Genomic DNA, 16,221 nt, shown 5'->3' on the forward strand with positions numbered 1-16,221 from the left:
CCACTGGACAACTTTTAGCTAGAGTAACAGTTATACATATAAATTACTTGAGAAGAGAAGACAATTGTATTTTTTTTTGAAAAATTAACCAGGAAATTCCAAGTTATGGAACAAAGAACAAATAGAAAAAGGAAATAAAAAGAAAAAAAAATACCATTAAACGTTAGGAAGTTAGATAATGCCCCGATTAGATCACCTTAACCAACCTAACTCTGCCCATATACCCACCATGCTTGCATTGTTGTCACTGCATTCCAGCTTGCATTGTTGTCACACCCACCATATAAGAGAGAGAGGTTTTGATATGGACTTTCTGCTATCGCAGTGATCTTAAATTCACTTTATTTGCATAGTGTGTCTGTAGAATGGGGAAACGTTGGAGTATGTGGCTTGATTTTGCACCAGTGATATGTATAAGTATGATTTCCCCTATCATCTTGCATTCCTGAGGTTTAACCTATCTACATTGTGTCTGGCCTCAACAGGCTTGTAGCCCCAACTATTGCAACACTTTAACAATGGAAAACCATGTACTTTTGGGGGTAAATATTCAGAGTGATTGTTCTGAATGTAGTTACTTTCCATCAAGAGAGCTATTATTTTTTGTTGTTTTTAATAATTTGTTCTACAGTAATGTCTGGAAGGCTCAACTGAGATCAGGTCTCATTGCCCTAGGCACTCAACATAAACATAGTGCGAGACAGTTCTTTCCATAAAGAGTTCTAAGTGGACAAAGTGTGATAGAGAATTGGGACTGCATATGGTCTTAAAAATAAAGCAAGTTATTTATAGCAATTGTGACAGGGTCGGGCCAGATGACTACAGGAGTGTGATAGAAGGCAGATATATTAGCCCCAGGTTAAGTAGGTCCCTTTTCCCTGGGTAAGGTAACAGGGAAGGTTCCAGAACAAGCAGGAACTTGCTGGAACCAATTAAGGCAGGCAGGCTAAGTAGGACACCTGGAGCCAATTAAGAAAAAACTGCTAGAATCAGTTAGGACAGGCTAATCGGGGCACCTGGGTTTAAAAAGGATCTCACTTCACTTTGTGGTGCACGTGTGAGGAGCTGGGAGCAAGAGGCACTAGGAGCTGAGATTGAGAAGGCGTACTGCCAGAGAACTGAGGAGTACAAACATTATCAGACACCACGAGGAAGGTCCTATGGTGAGGATAAAGAAGGTGTTGGGAGGAGGCCATGGGGAAGTAGCCCAGGGAGTTGTAGCTGTCACACAGCTGTTCCAGGAGGCACTCTAGACAGCTGCATTCCACAGGGCCCTGGGCTGGAACCCAGAGTAGAGGGCGGGCCCGGGTTCCCCCGAAACCTCCCAACTCCTGATCAGACACAGGAGAAGTTGACCTGGACTGTGGGTTCACGAAAACGGCCAAACTGAGGGCTACCGTGAATCTCCGAGGCGAGCAAATCTGCCAGTAAGCGCAAGGCCTACCAAGGTAGAGGAGGAACTTTGTCACACAATATATAGTAAAGCCACACTTCATTTTAAATGCTACTATTCAGCTCAATCAGTGTGTTAATAAACATTACTGCAATTAAGGTATTAGATTATAGGACTGTCTCGTGTGTTTTGGTGGTTCCAAGGACAGTGATGGAGGGTGAGAGATAAGGTTGTTTGGGTGCCCTTAATTTAGCATTTTCGTACATTCTGCTGTTTTAGTTTTATTTTGTTTTGTTTGTAAATAACTATGAAATTCCCTGAAAGGGTTTTTTGTGCTTCACTTCCATCACTGTTAAGATGGAAGTAAGGCTGTAAACATACAACGTTGTTTGCCTGGGAATTGTATTGAGGTTTAAAAACAATATTTAAAGTATTATTCCATGTTAGGAACACTAATGGCATTTTCATCGTCTTGGTCAGCTGATGAGGTGCCTGCACCCCAGCTTTTGGAAGGTAGCTATACATGGGGGAGAAAAGCTTTTTAAATAAAGAATCTGGTTAAATGGATTGGTTTGAGCATCTTTAATTTGCTTGATAGGCACCCCTCTCTTCCACTCTCCAGACCACTCCTACTCGCATGCACGTGTGTGAACGCACACACATGCGCACACACACCAGTGTGGTTCCCTATTTGTTGCTCTCCCCTCTCTCTCCTCACTATGGCCATCAGGGACAGAATAGTATTTATAAACTTGATACTTTAGGGCCAGATCATTCCTGGCCCTAGCACAACTGTGTAGGAGACTAAAGGTATGTCAGCACTGGAGCTGGGAGTGAGCCTATAAATAGTGGTGTAGACATTGATGCATGGGCTAGCCACCCAAGCTTGGACCCAGGGCGTCAGGCAAGCTTGTACTTGGGTGGCTTGCCTGTGCTACCACCTGTGTGGCAATATTCACACTGCTATTTTTAGCATTCTAGCTTGAGAAGAACTAGGTCACATCTGTCTACCTGGGCTGGAGGCACACTCCCAGCTGCAGCGTAGATATACCCTTAGGGAGAATAAGACTCCATGCCCCTTGCATGGCCACCTTGCATCTCAGCTCAGGTGCAGGGCCAAAACTGAGGTCTGCACACCTGGCAGCTTTCCCTCTGCCCCCTACAGGGTGATAGTGAGCTGATAGTTGAATGGTGCAATGGGAAAATTCTCTTCAAAATAAAGAGTTGGTACAGATTGTTTCCCCTTTTGAGCAAGTGGGAAGGAAGAAAGGAATTGCCCAAGCTTGGATCTATGGGAGCACAGTCTCAGTCTGGTCTTAGATGTCTTAACTAACACTCTCCAAAACTAGACACCAATTCTCACTAAACCAAACAGATTTAAGAAGATGGCTCCTGTGAAGTACTTGCAGGGAGCCCTCACATAGCTGATTAGCCTAGTGGTACTAAACTGCATTAAAAACACAAGTAATGAGACGTGAACTATTTTCTCACATAAAGAAATGGTGTAGTTGCCCCAGGGTGGTTGTTAGGTTGAGGGCAGCAAGGTAGGTTATGGAGAATGGGATTGAAACTGGTTTGTAAAACAGCCTCTCTCTATATAGATGTGGTTCAGTATGAGAAACTTGGAGAATCCTTAGAGTAAAACACATGGAATTTCAAGGCCAAGCCATTTCAAAGCTAAGAAGAACTAGTTAAAAAATATTCAAGGTAGTTCACATTATTTCTGATCCTTCCTCTCTTCTTTACTCCCTGTTCACTTTTCTCAGATTTACTGGAAAAATTCTACTCTGGCAGGTAGAAAAGAATAAGCCATTTCAACAAGCTTTTTGGTAATGTTATTTTAAAATTTGCTTGTATGTGTGGATGCTTCTTTGAACAAGATTTGCAGTGTAGTTTGTGAGTGGGGCATGTGTTTTGACTTCTAATGAGCTAACAGAATTGCGAGTAGTGTATGATATACAATCAATTAAAAATATTATGGATAAAAACTCTGAAGAAAAACAGTGTTTTCCATTAGAAAGTATTTAAAATGTGCTAGTACTGGAGGACTTCATGTTAATTTACCATGGGCGATTATCTGCAGAGAAACCTTTCTACTTAAAAATGTTTCTGTGGCACTGCTTCCCTCCTCCTAACTGCAACTATTAAAAGCCTACCTTTATCCTTTGTATCTGTTTGTTATATATTACACACAGAGAAATGGGGAAGGATCAGCTCTCATGGTGGCAGGAGAGTAGCAAGACACAAAACCCACAGCTGTCTTGTTAATTTCTGTTTTTTAGAGAAGTAAGGGACCTTGTCAAAATAAGGAATTTGGAAAGTGGCAGCCTCTCTTTTTGTTACATATTCCCAATTTCTAGCAAGGGAAGCTCTTCTGTTTTCCTTTTATTTCCATTCCCTTTTCACTGTGTGCTTAGCCTTCTGAAAACATACACAGGAGCTCACACTATTCATTAGAAAACAGAGAGCTAACACAGATGTCAGCATAGTCATTCCCATGCTTCCAGCTTCATACCTATTCTTAGGAGAACATATGAGTTCATGATTTTAGATCTTTTAAAGTCCAGCAGAAATAACTATGATTTTTCTATTTCTGAAAATAGATCTCTTTTTCTCAGCAGAATAGGGATACTAATGTTGTAAAATCTCAAATGTATTTTTGATTATTCCTTTAAAAAGAATCTAAAATAAAGAGAATAAACTGGCTGAATTGCAACTAGAATCCTACTTGTATATTTCAGAAAATTCATATTGTATGTTTCCAAAAGATAAAAACACACACAATTGCGTTTTAAATAGTCAAAATCTAGAGTTCCTCTTTATGAATTACTTTTGGGACTCTTCTATTTTAGCTCATTTTAGGTCCTAGATTATGTAAATTCCACAATTTAAGCATATTGCAATCTTTGAAAAAGAGAAGTATAAATTAATCAAGCAAGCGGATGCATCACTTTCTGGTTTGTTTATGTCAGTGATCAGTCTTTATAAGAGTAAATAGGTAGCAGTATACCAAAAAGTGAAGACTTTTCCTTTTGTTTCCTGGTCCTTTATCTGTAATCCTTCATATTATCTATACTGTAATATTCGTCACTTATACGTGCATAAAACTGCCAGGCTTCAGTTATTCAGTGTAACTAAAACAGATTAATAAATTTGTCTGTACCAGCTGAACATAATGCACAAAAATTGATTCATATTCTTTATCCTTATGCAGGTCAAACCATGAATTAAAGCTCATTCCAGAATTTCAACAGCTTTCACAGGGATTTAAATGTTGAAATCTGTGAAACTGTAGTTAAAACCTTTTGATGGGGAAAAAATCTTTATAGTATGAATGAGCAAAAGAAACATGTTTGTGAAAGGCTTGTCAGAGATTGGGCTTTCTACCTAGTAAAACCACACAAAAAATAAACTAGAAAAATCCTAGTTCCTATTGTTAGCAGACTGCCTAAGAGAAGCTAGGTTTCCATTGGGAATTCACTGAAGAGCAAGAACTGGAGCACAGTCATCATTAAAATTGCAAATGCTGACCTAATGGTACTTAGGACCATATGTGTATCACATTGTCATATAATATGTTATCACAGCCATTTTTATTTAGAAGCAGTAAGTCTCAAAGATGAATGTTTTAAGGCTGCAGATCTATTTTTCTATCACTAAAAAGTTACTTTCTGTATAAAAATATTTAGTGTGTTGCATAATAAGAAACTCGTAGTCCTGAAATAGTTAATAACATTTTTTTGAATAATGATTGAGCTCATCAACACTGATTATTAATGATCCAGAGGACTTGCAATAGACTAACTATCATGCCCGTTATATCATCTGAACACCTTACAAAAGAGTTCACTGCTAAAAATGGTTAGTGGTCTCCATTAAGAACGTGTGGTTGTTTCTTCATTAATGTATTTCTTTTTTCTTCTCCTGTTCTCTTCTGCTTTCTTACTAATCCTTCTTCCTCCCACTTATTTCTTGCCTTCACCTCTTTCTCCTTTTCCATGTTATTGATCCTTTGGTGCTGATTTTTGTTGGAGCTGTGCAAACACAAAGTCAAAGAAGTGAGTTTTACATTTTTACATTCTGAAAGCTCATCTTTCTGCTCTCCTCTGCTTATTAGTTCCAAAGTCTTAGCCCTATTGCCAAAAACCCCCACCTCTTCCTTTCATGAGATTCACCATTGAATTTGACAGTTTTCTGGGTCCTATGGAATGTCATGACCACAGAGAGAGGGGCACTCTCTAAGGTGTCTTGGACTAGTTCCATGGAAGTACATGATAACTAGGATTCAGACTTTGAATTTGTACTTGTATTCTATAGAGAGTCTATTCAGTGAGTGGAATACTGGGATGATGTGCTTTTGGTGGCTGGTGTTGCTGAGCAGATGGGCTGTTCCATTCTTGACTAACTGTGGCCTTTTATTTTCACAGTATATATGCTCATGAATAGATATAGTGAATTAATGCAGTCTAGCCTGGTGGTCAAGAAGCTCAGTCCTTGTATGGGTATTTCCAATCCTTTGCTAGCCTGGTAAATCAAATTCAGGGTCTAGAAGGCAGGGCCCTTTATTAGGGAATTGTATATATGATAAAAATAGATCTGTGGGGAACTACTAAAAAGGATATTAAGCAGTGGAATTCTCTTATTCTTTTCTGCAATGTCATGTGGACTTGATAGGAATTCCAGTCACTCTGAAGCACTGTTATTACTTTTGTCTGTTTGCATATTTGTTACTTAAGTAGAGTCTAGCCAGATTTAAAATATCGACTATTCAGTTATACCCAAATGCCACTTAATAAGTAACCTAGGATGAAACCCTGACCTTAGTGAAATCAGTTGCAAAATTCCCATTGACTTTCATTGGGGCCAGAATTTCACCTCTAATCTGTGTGGTTCCTGAAAAAAACCAGAGGGCTGGTTTCTCATGTCTGGCTTCCTTTTCTTGCTCTGGCCCTAATTTTTCTCATTCTCCCTGCTTTTTTTTCCTGGGGACCTTGGATATTATCAGAGAAACTGTTGTATTTTTGATATCTTAAAAGGATACTAGGCATGGGTTACTAGTTAAGGTGGGAAATAGTCTAACCGATGGTACTCAATAGGTGGACTGTGGGCCAAATCCAGACCACCAGATGCTTTTGAATGGACCCCAACCCCCTCCCCCATTCTGTTTCTTTATCCAGTACCTCCTTTTAAGTTCTTCACCAGGCCATTTATCTGGTCTCTGGCTGCCTTCCCTATGAGATCCCTGCACTGAACATCCGCCCAGCCTTACGAAATAAGTTGTGACATATGGCCTACCACCTTTTCTTCCCACCAGAAAAGGTCCTCCCTCACACCCACTGTGAGGAAGGCGAAAAAATCACATTCCACTGAAGCCAATTCTGGTGGTGCGGGAAAAATTCCTTCCTTCCTTTAAAAGGGGCGACTAGTATAATGCCCACAGCAGGTCCTAACCCAGCCTGCCATTCGCCTCCACTAGGGGAGGGAGGGTGGGTGCTGGCTTCCTCTCTGGATGGTACAAAGAGACTTGCCCCACCCAGGTTTCGACCTTTATGCACATTCCTGGGGCGGGGGGGGGGGGGGAGTCATTGCTGCAAAGCTGACCACTGAGCACCGTTTTTTGAGCAGTTTCTGACCTTCCTCTCCCTCCCCCGCCCAGCACAAAGCAGAGCTGCCCTTCCTGGGTAAGCCCAGACAAACTCTGCCCCACCTTAGTTGTCTTGCAGTCATTAGAGTAAAAAGAAAAGGAGTACTTGTGGCACCTTATAGACTAACAAATTTATTAGAACAGAAGCTTTCGTGAGCTACAGCTCACTTCATCGGATACATACAGTGATGTTCCCCTCACGCTGGCTCTGATGCAGTGAGGAAAGCAGTGAGCTCCCTGCCTGCCCCCACTGGGACAACTGGTGGGAGAGGTGGGATTCGAACCCATGACCCCGAAGAGACTGGAGACACATGTATGCATCCGATGAAGTGAGCTGTAGCTCATGAAAGCTTATGCTCTAATAAATTTGTTCGTCTGTAAGGTGCCACAAGTACTCCTTTTCTTTTTACGGATACAGACTACCACGGCTGCTACTCTGAAACCAGTCATTAGAGTGGAGCTGAACTTTTAAAGCAGTAGCCTGTAACAGACGGTTGTGAAAATGAAAATAAATTGACAAACACAATGATGAAGTTATATCACTCAGGTGTCTGTAGTAGTAAAAATGCATGGTAACTACAGTGCTCCTATTGTCCTCATAGTAAAAAAAAAAAAAAAGGACTCAGTTTGAGGAAGTCACAGAACGATATAACCTGTAAAGCCATCCGGTATCAGGTCTTACTTAATTTCCCTACAGCTAAACAACCAGCCTGCATATTCTTTTCACCCTCTCTCCAACGACGGAGACAGCAGGTAACGTTACATGATATTTTGGGATGGTTGAATTAGTTATAAATTTAATACAACCTAAGATATCCCTTCCCAGTCCTCCAAGAATACAAACACTGGTGTGATGTAGGATGTTTTCATCAATGGCAGTTGCAGGATTTAGCCTAGAGATTAAACTAATTTTTATCCCAGGTATGTTGCATGCATACCCAAATAGTTCCCAGTACTTTAAAAGCAAGAAAGAAATCTCTGCTATATTTTCTTTCTTGTTTTATAAATCAGTTGTATCTATGGAACTGCTATGAAGGTGGAGAGAAGGGTGGGTGAGGATAGAAACTGAAAAAAGAGTAAAGGTTGTCAGAAAATAGAAGAATTTGCATGAGCTCCCAGAATACACAAGTTAAGAGTTTCCTGGTTCCTACTAGTTCTGTCTTTTCCAGGCTTTATATCAATAATGGCTTATAAATGTAAGAGAGGCATTGTAAATGTGCCCTATGGGCTTCCCTCCTTGATCTTGTTTCACATCCCCTTGCTACCTTAATTAAATGTGAGATAGTTTAAATTGTTGTAAACATCTATTGGGTATTTTGTTTTATAATAATTATGATTTATAGAATATTTAATGATTATGCTATGTCTAATATCAAAAATATGGTAATGCAGAAAAGTCTTAATGTAGTGTTAAGTTTGCAGAGTTACAATCACACGGAGTCAGGAAACTCCGAAGGGTTAAGGGTTTATCAGGAATGTTATGTGTCACACATAGCCTAACTATTTGGATAGCCTAACTATTTTATCATGGTGCATCTTTTGACAGAAATAATAATATATAAAGCTACACACTAACCAGATCAGTATGTGCAACACAGCCAAATTAAAATTGCAGGTGGCAGTTTCATTTCCCCCCTGACTCCATGTGACTTTAACTGTGAGTCTGCAGCCTTATTATGTATTATTTATTCCTGATAGTGTCCACAGCATGCTAAGCTTTCCAAACAAAGAAGGAGGCATGATCCCTGCCTTGAGGAGCTCAAAGTCTAAAGGCAGATAAGTAAGCAGACAGACAGCATGTAGAGGGAAGAGGAGCAACAGGTATACATTGTATTAATAAATGTATTTACATGATTATTATATTCCTCCTCTTAAGACCTTAATGGTGCATTGTTATTGACATGGCTAAAAGGCTTTATTGGCTGCAAATTTATTAATATAGCAACTGCTATCAACTGATGCTGAAGGGCAGCTAGTCCTTGTAAACTTTCTCCTGGAGAGAATCCCTGATTATATGCCCCTAACCACAGACAAGGCAGTGATCTTGGACACCTTGTTATTTATTAGTTTCTCTGTGGTGCTCATTGCTGTAGTATCTGAGCATCTCACAAATATTAATTAATTTATCCTCACAACTCTGCTCTGAGGCGGGCAAACATTAATAAATCCCCATTTTACTGGTGAAAAACTCAGGAGGAGAGAGATTAAGTGACTTGTCCAAGATACAAGGAAAGTCTGTAGCAAAAGCTCAGTATAGAAGCCAACTCCTGAATCTTAATCTAGTGCTATAACCACAAGGTCCATCATACATCCTCTAATCCTAATCCTTAAATAGCACCCAATGAATTGCTTATGCTTACTGATATGAAAGCAGCCAATTCTCTTGCATTCTTGGATCCTAACCATGTTTAAGCCTCCATCAGAATAAGGATGTGAAAAAATTAGAAAACATCCAGCGTAGGAAAACAAAAATGATTAGGGGACTGGAACACATGACTTATGAGGAGAGGCTGAGGGAACTGGGATTGTTTAGTCTGCGGAAGAGAAGAATGAGGGGGATTTGATAGCTGCTTTCAACTACCTGAAAGGGGGTTCCAAAGAGGATGGATCTAGACTGTTCTCAGTGGTAGCAGATGATAGAATGAGGAGTAATGGTCTCAAGTTGCAGTGGGGGAGGTTTAGGTTGGATATTAGGAAAAACTTTTTCATTAGGAGCGTGGTGAAGCACTGGAATGGGTTACCTAGGGAGGTGGTGGAATCTCCTACCTTAGAAGTTTTTAAGGTCAGGGTTGACAAAGCTCTGGCTGGGATGATTTAGTTGGGGATTGGTCCTGCTTTGAGCAGAGGGTTGGACTAGATGACCTCCTGAGGTCCACTCCAACCCTGATATTCTATGATTCAGCATCAGCAGGAGTGAGCCACTCTAACTCCTAACTACACCAAGATTAGGAATCCATGAACTTCACTCACCTATGGTCTAAATTTTGACCATTTACCTTATAGCAATGACTGTCTACCACAGGACTAAAAGTTATATTGCATTTATATATAGGAAGGGAATCCTTAAACCCCCATTGCTCAGGCCAAGAGGGTAGAATGTGGAGTGGTGTCATAAAGGGGAGGAGCACCAATTAAGCTCTGCTTTAAAAAAAATCTTAGAAAATATCCACTTGGCATGTTCAAAAGTGGTTTTTCTCTTTTTTTCTCTAGCCAATCAAAGATAATAGTCCTCAATGGGACTATATCACATCCAGGACAAGTTTCAAATTTCCAACATTTGTGCAAGGATCATTAATACTGAATGTGTTGTTGGAACTTTGCATATATATAGTACTTTCATTGAATGATTAGAATATAATCAAGCTGCTGGATTAGAACTTGCTTAATGAAGGATTTGGTGGAGTGCTGCCATTCATTTTATTTATTTAGTGCCAAATTTATGTATGTAGAGCCAAATGTAGGGTATGAAAATGCACTCCAACTCCTTCTTAAGGATATCTTGTAATCTTTACATATGAATTAATATATCTTAGAATAGTGAGCAGGTTTCACTGAATTATCATCTGCTTGCCACCATCTCCAAGACCAGCCAGCTCAGCAGGATTTCAGCACGTAGGTCTCATCTCAACACATAAAGATTATGTGTGCATAAGTCTTACTTAAGCGCATACTTATGCACATAAATATTTATGCACTGAGACTTCAGGGTAGAAAACTAATCCCCATAAAACTTTTTGAGTGTAGCACTAAAATCTCACTACAATGTGTAAAATCTTGAGTGTATACAGGTTTATGAAACTACATTTTTATGCACTCATGTTGCAGCAAATAAAGATTTTTGTGCATAAGCCTTTTTATAATGCAATTTCACTGATCTGGCTGGTTATTGAGAAGCCATTAGCCTGTCTTGTGATCTAAAGTGCCATCAGGTCCTGAAGTCTATTTCCAAGGGATTTGATCTTAGATTTCACTGTCTACTGGGTCAGCATCTCACAGTCATCGTAACAAATGAGAGAAAGTTATATGATCTAGGAACCCATAGTAACTTACAGTGTATTTAATGAAACCTACCACAGGTCATCAGGACTTGAACCAGGAGCTTTAGCACCCAAACACAGACTCTGGCATTTGAAATAAGAGTACCTCCATAAATTGGCAGCTGCACTAGGTTACTATCCATTCTGTGGGATAGCCACTAGAGGGGGAAACAACACACATTTTACAAGCATGTTTACATATATCACCTCACCCATATCTCAGAATGGAGGTGTATGGTTGGACTGGCAGGGAAAAGACAACCCCAGGATCCTGAGAAAAGGGAGAAGAGAGGGTCAGACTTTGATGGTCTGGGGCCTTCTCCCACCTTCCCTGCCTAGAACATGCAGGGATCAGAGCAGGAGTAGAGGAGAATGTCTCTGCTTCTCTCTGCTGACATTAGGCTGTGGTGGAGGGAAGCAAAAACTGGTTGTCTGTTGAACCCACACTTCCTGTATGTGAAATCCTCAGCGCATGCAGCAGACATAGTGGTACTGTTGCTGCCGCTCTGACTTACCTGCCCTATAATGGAGAGAGAAAGAGTTTGAAATGTGTTCCCAAGATGTTGTGGATTTAACCAATCTCTAGTTTTGAGAATGCAGAAGAAATGTTTCCCCAAGACTGACAAGGTGTCTGGTGGGTTTTTTCATCATGGTGGCTCAGTTTGGGATTCATAAGGATAAAGGACAGGATTTTAAAGTTGTAATTTTACAAGTGAAGTTTGTAATTTTGTTGCAGCTTGTGGTCAGTGCAGGTGAGAGGCTCTAGGGGGCCAGCTCCAGCTGTAAACACAAGACCTTGTAGACACCTGTTAACCCCAGTTAGCCTGGAAGAAGGAGGGGGCATCTGCATCCTCCCCCCCCCCCCTCCCCCCGCACTTTCCCGTGCCAGCTGACTTGGGCTTGCAAGGCTTGGACTGCGGGGCTGTTTAATTGCAATGTAGGCATTTGGGCTCAGGCTGCAGCCCAAGCTCTGGGACCCTCCAACCTTGCAGGGTCCTAGAGCCCAGTTCCAGCCTGAGCCCAGACGTGTACACAGCAATGAAACAACCCCACATCCCAAGTCCCGAGAGCCCGAGTCAGCTGGCACAACCCAGCCAAGGGTGTTTAGTTGCTGTGTAGACATGCCCTAAGTCTTCTCAGACTGAGATACCTTTTATGTGTGCCCTCACTCCCCCTCACAGGGAGCAGGGGAGAGGATTCAGAGATGGTCTGAATTCTAGGTGGCCGGCTGAAGAGGGCATGCAATGAATACTCATTATTTGGCATGGAGGCAGTTTAACTCCATACAGAACCAAAATAAATACCTGATTATCAGGAGAGGAGGGGGAGAATTTAGCCCACCCTCAAAAGTTAAACGTTAATACAGTTGTGGCTTTCTGCTTTAAAATCTACCCCTGTGCCTGTGTTCATTGGAACTTTGTTTCTTCTCCCATTCTTCCATGATAGGATATTTTTATAGAAGGCTCTACCCTCACATTTCATATAGACATACTCTTATTCTGCACAGCTATGTGTGCCTATCCTAAGATGTTTTTTCCCCACTATTTCTCTTTCCATTGATGTTGGTGTTTGCAGTTCACACTCCTTTTTCACTACAGAATGAAAGATGCACTTTCTATCATGCCTGGGAATCTGGAAGAATTTGACTCTTAGTTTTCACTCTCTTCTTATTCTTTATATTATTGTTGAATTTTTAGGCACAGTCCTAGAGCTTTAAAGTTTCAGAAAATGCAAGGGATTTTGCACCCTTCAAGGTGAATTCTGTTGAATAATGTTAATGATTTAAAAAGCATGCTTGCTTCCTACAGTACAGATGGAAGTTTAAAACTCCTGGGGCTTGATTTCATTCTCTATTTGTTTTGAGGGCCATGAAAATTACACCCATAGTGCCAGAATTCCACATGCAGGGATTAACTCATTGGAATGTTTAGAGTGTTTACAGAGTGTAATCGCTGGCTGCATTTTCCATATCTTCTACCAGGTCAGTCCTGACCTCTTTCTAAGCTACTTGGCCATCTCCAGAGCCCATCGTGTCTAGGATTGTGATATTTTCTGCCATTGCAATTCCTTCTGGGTGGATTTTTTGCTGCTGGGTCTTGCAATCCAGCTTCTCCCAACAGAAACCTGCAATATTTTAAATGACAAATAGTGAATAATAAATATTCTTGTGTGTGCACAAATGCCCCTTTTCACTCATGGATGCCAGCACTTGTTATTGCACAACACACAGGTGCACACTAGAATTTAAACCTCTCTGGTGTGGACTGATGCACAGTGTAGACAAGCCCTACAGTTTATTAATCAACCAAAAAAGACACCATAAAAACTGCAACCAATAGTTACTATAATTATGAGGGGCACCCTAGAGAGAGAGAGCTCATGAAGAGAGAGTCCTCTTTGTGGGCTCATATACATACCGACACCACCTTTCACAGGATGTGTTCTGACTTTTGATTTAAAAATCTTTTCTTTTACTCAGATTCACATTGGTATCCAATTTAAGTTAAAGCCTTTTATTTGGACATCCAGAAAAAAAAATTAATAATAAAACAGGTGGCTCTGTTATATCCCTAAACATGACACGAAGTCTCAACACAGAGGGCACTTATGAATGATGTCAGTGATTTATTCCCTGCATTTCCAAAAATAAAAGCCTTCTCTGTTCACATTATTTATTAAATAATTTAATTTGTGAAGTACTTATTGGAAAGTCTCTGGGCACTGTACAAAGAATAAAAACAACCTCTCATAAAAAGGTAAAGAAGCTTGCCTACAGCAAAATATATTCTCTTCCCCACCCTCCTCAAAAAAAAAAAAATGTTCCCATTTGGTCACAGCCTGGAGAAGAAAAAGCAACTTTATGCTGGGCTCTGAAGGACAACAAACTCAGAATGTGTCAGGCCAATAGGGGAAGCAGATTTGATACCTGAAGACCAAATATAAGAGAATATTCTGCCCCACATGCTAGAGTAAGATCCTCAGCCCCACCCTGTCCTCTTTGTGCCAGGTAAAAGGGCAGGATACTCTTGCCAACACTATTGCAGGTAGTGGGGTGGAAATGGGAGGAGGAAGGGTGTTCCAGAGTTGGGGATGCAGTGCACAAAGCTGCAGAGATTCTAGGCAATACTGTAGTCCACAGAACAGCCATGGGAGGGTGCTGTAACTTAGGCCCCCAGGGCTACAGCCACTGGAGCATCCTACTTTGGGAGGGCACAAGGATGGCATGCAGCCAGGTTAGCTCCCTCTTTCCCCTGGGGTGTGAGTTCAAATCTAGGGACTATAAACAAAAGCAAACTATAGGGAGCTTAACTTTGAAATGGATACTATGCACCAGAATCATATAAAGGAATATAAGCTGCACATTGATAAGGGTACAACATACATAGCACAAAGGAATATTGACTATATATACATACAGCAGTGGGACTTTTCAGCCTACTGTCTACCCTACAAATAGAGAGGGCTGCTGTCAAGTCATTAAGATATGCCTCTGCCCATCATGTCCTTAAGTCTGTGGTTTTCCATTAACTTTTAGTTAATAAAGTGAATAAAGAAACATTTCTGAAGGTATTTGAATGTCCCTGTCATGTAGTTTGATTTGACAATCTGACAATGAGCATGATTCTTTTGACACAAAGTAGCAATCAACATTTCTGAGACCTCAAAGTTCTGCACATCTGTAATGGACTCACTCTGTGGGGATATTGTAGTATTTATAGTATTTGTTCATTTGTGATAGGGTTGAGACTCTTGTAACATCTTTTGTAATTATAGCTATTTGCCACACCTGTTTTCATGCAGGGACAAAAAACTTTGTTACAGTATAGTTAAGGTTGTAAATGTGTATTAGTAACTTAAGGGAAACAAACAAACAAACACAAACAAACAACCTTCCCAAACTCTTAGACTTAAATTGTCAAAACTCCATTGATTTACATAGAGCTACTGTTTACACCAACTGACGATCAATGCTTAAGTTTACAGAAATCATTAAGAGTTGGAAACAGGAGATGTTGGAGTAAAATAAAAATTGAAAAATACAGAAATGCAGAGTTAACATATCCGAACAGTCTTCACTCTGCTCCTGTTGCTTCACTGCTTGGTATCCACCTTACTCTGCCCTCTTGATGTGAGGTTGATAAGTGCCTGGTAAATGTCATAGTTGTTCGATTATTTGTGATTTTAAACTTTTGCATACTGTGGTGGTTTGGCCTTGAAAGCTGCTAGCTATGAGAAGTAAGCAACTGAAATGCTGTTTCTTGTATCAGTTCTTGTATAGAGTCTAGAAGCAAATAGTCTATAGTTTTAGATATGTTAAACTAAATAACTTGTAACTAATCCTACATTTGCTTGGTTGTACAGGGCTTAAGATTTCTGAAGTCCATACAAACGAGTGATGTTTAGAACATTTTCATTTCCAAAATCACGTTACTTAGCTACAGGAATTGTAGTAATTGCATTTGCATGTATGCTCAGATACTGATATACATGCATAGAACCGGTATTTATAAGCGTACAAGATTAATTAGCTACTTAACCAGCCAGGTGCACAAGCAGTTACTGGATTTCTGTACACAAATTAGGTATTTTCATGAATAAATTAATCATGTACAAAAATGTGGGTTCAATTATATGCACTAACTTTGAAAACTGGCTCGTATTTTGTGATCTGAAAAAGATTTTAGAAAACATCCTTTTTCCCCCACCAAACCATGCCTAAAAAATTGTGAATCATCACAAGGAATTTTTGTGTTATATCCTTCTCAGGACTAAACTAAAACATTTTTACTCTCCTGAAAATATACTTTGGTGCACTGCACGTTTCCTCTGTTCTCTTGCAGGGTCTCCATACAGAGACAAGATCACTATAGCAATTCTTCAGCTGCAAGAGGAAGGCAAGCTCCACATGATGAAGGAGAAGTGGTGGAGAGGCAATGGTTGTCCAGAAGAGGAGAGTAAAGAGGCCAGTGCTCTGGGAGTTCAAAATATTGGTGGCATTTTCATCGTTCTGGCAGCTGGATTGGTGCTTTCTGTCTTTGTGGCAGTGGGGGAGTTTTTGTACAAATCAAAAAAAAATGCCCAGTTGGAAAAGGTAAATATTGTGTTTTTCCATTTAATGTAATAATTTTTGTTATAATCAAATCAGT

The 16,221-nt window shown here is 40.3% G+C and overlaps 1 protein-coding gene across 7 annotated transcripts in view; it reads left to right on the forward strand.

The window, feature by feature from the left end:
• The window catches only part of GRIK2 (glutamate ionotropic receptor kainate type subunit 2), a 603,576-nt gene that overhangs the window by 566,608 nt on the left and 20,747 nt on the right, over positions 1-16,221 (forward strand). For all 7 annotated transcript variants that reach the window (XM_043542704.1, XM_037894531.2, XM_007059389.4 and 4 more), the window contains one exon: positions 15,916-16,166. In XM_043542704.1, coding sequence (XP_043398639.1) covers positions 15,916-16,166 — 251 coding nt within the window. The remainder of the gene's footprint in view (positions 1-15,915; positions 16,167-16,221) is intronic.

This window comes from Chelonia mydas, chromosome 3 (genome assembly GCF_015237465.2).
Source record: "Chelonia mydas isolate rCheMyd1 chromosome 3, rCheMyd1.pri.v2, whole genome shotgun sequence".
NCBI lineage: Eukaryota > Metazoa > Chordata > Testudines > Cheloniidae > Chelonia > Chelonia mydas.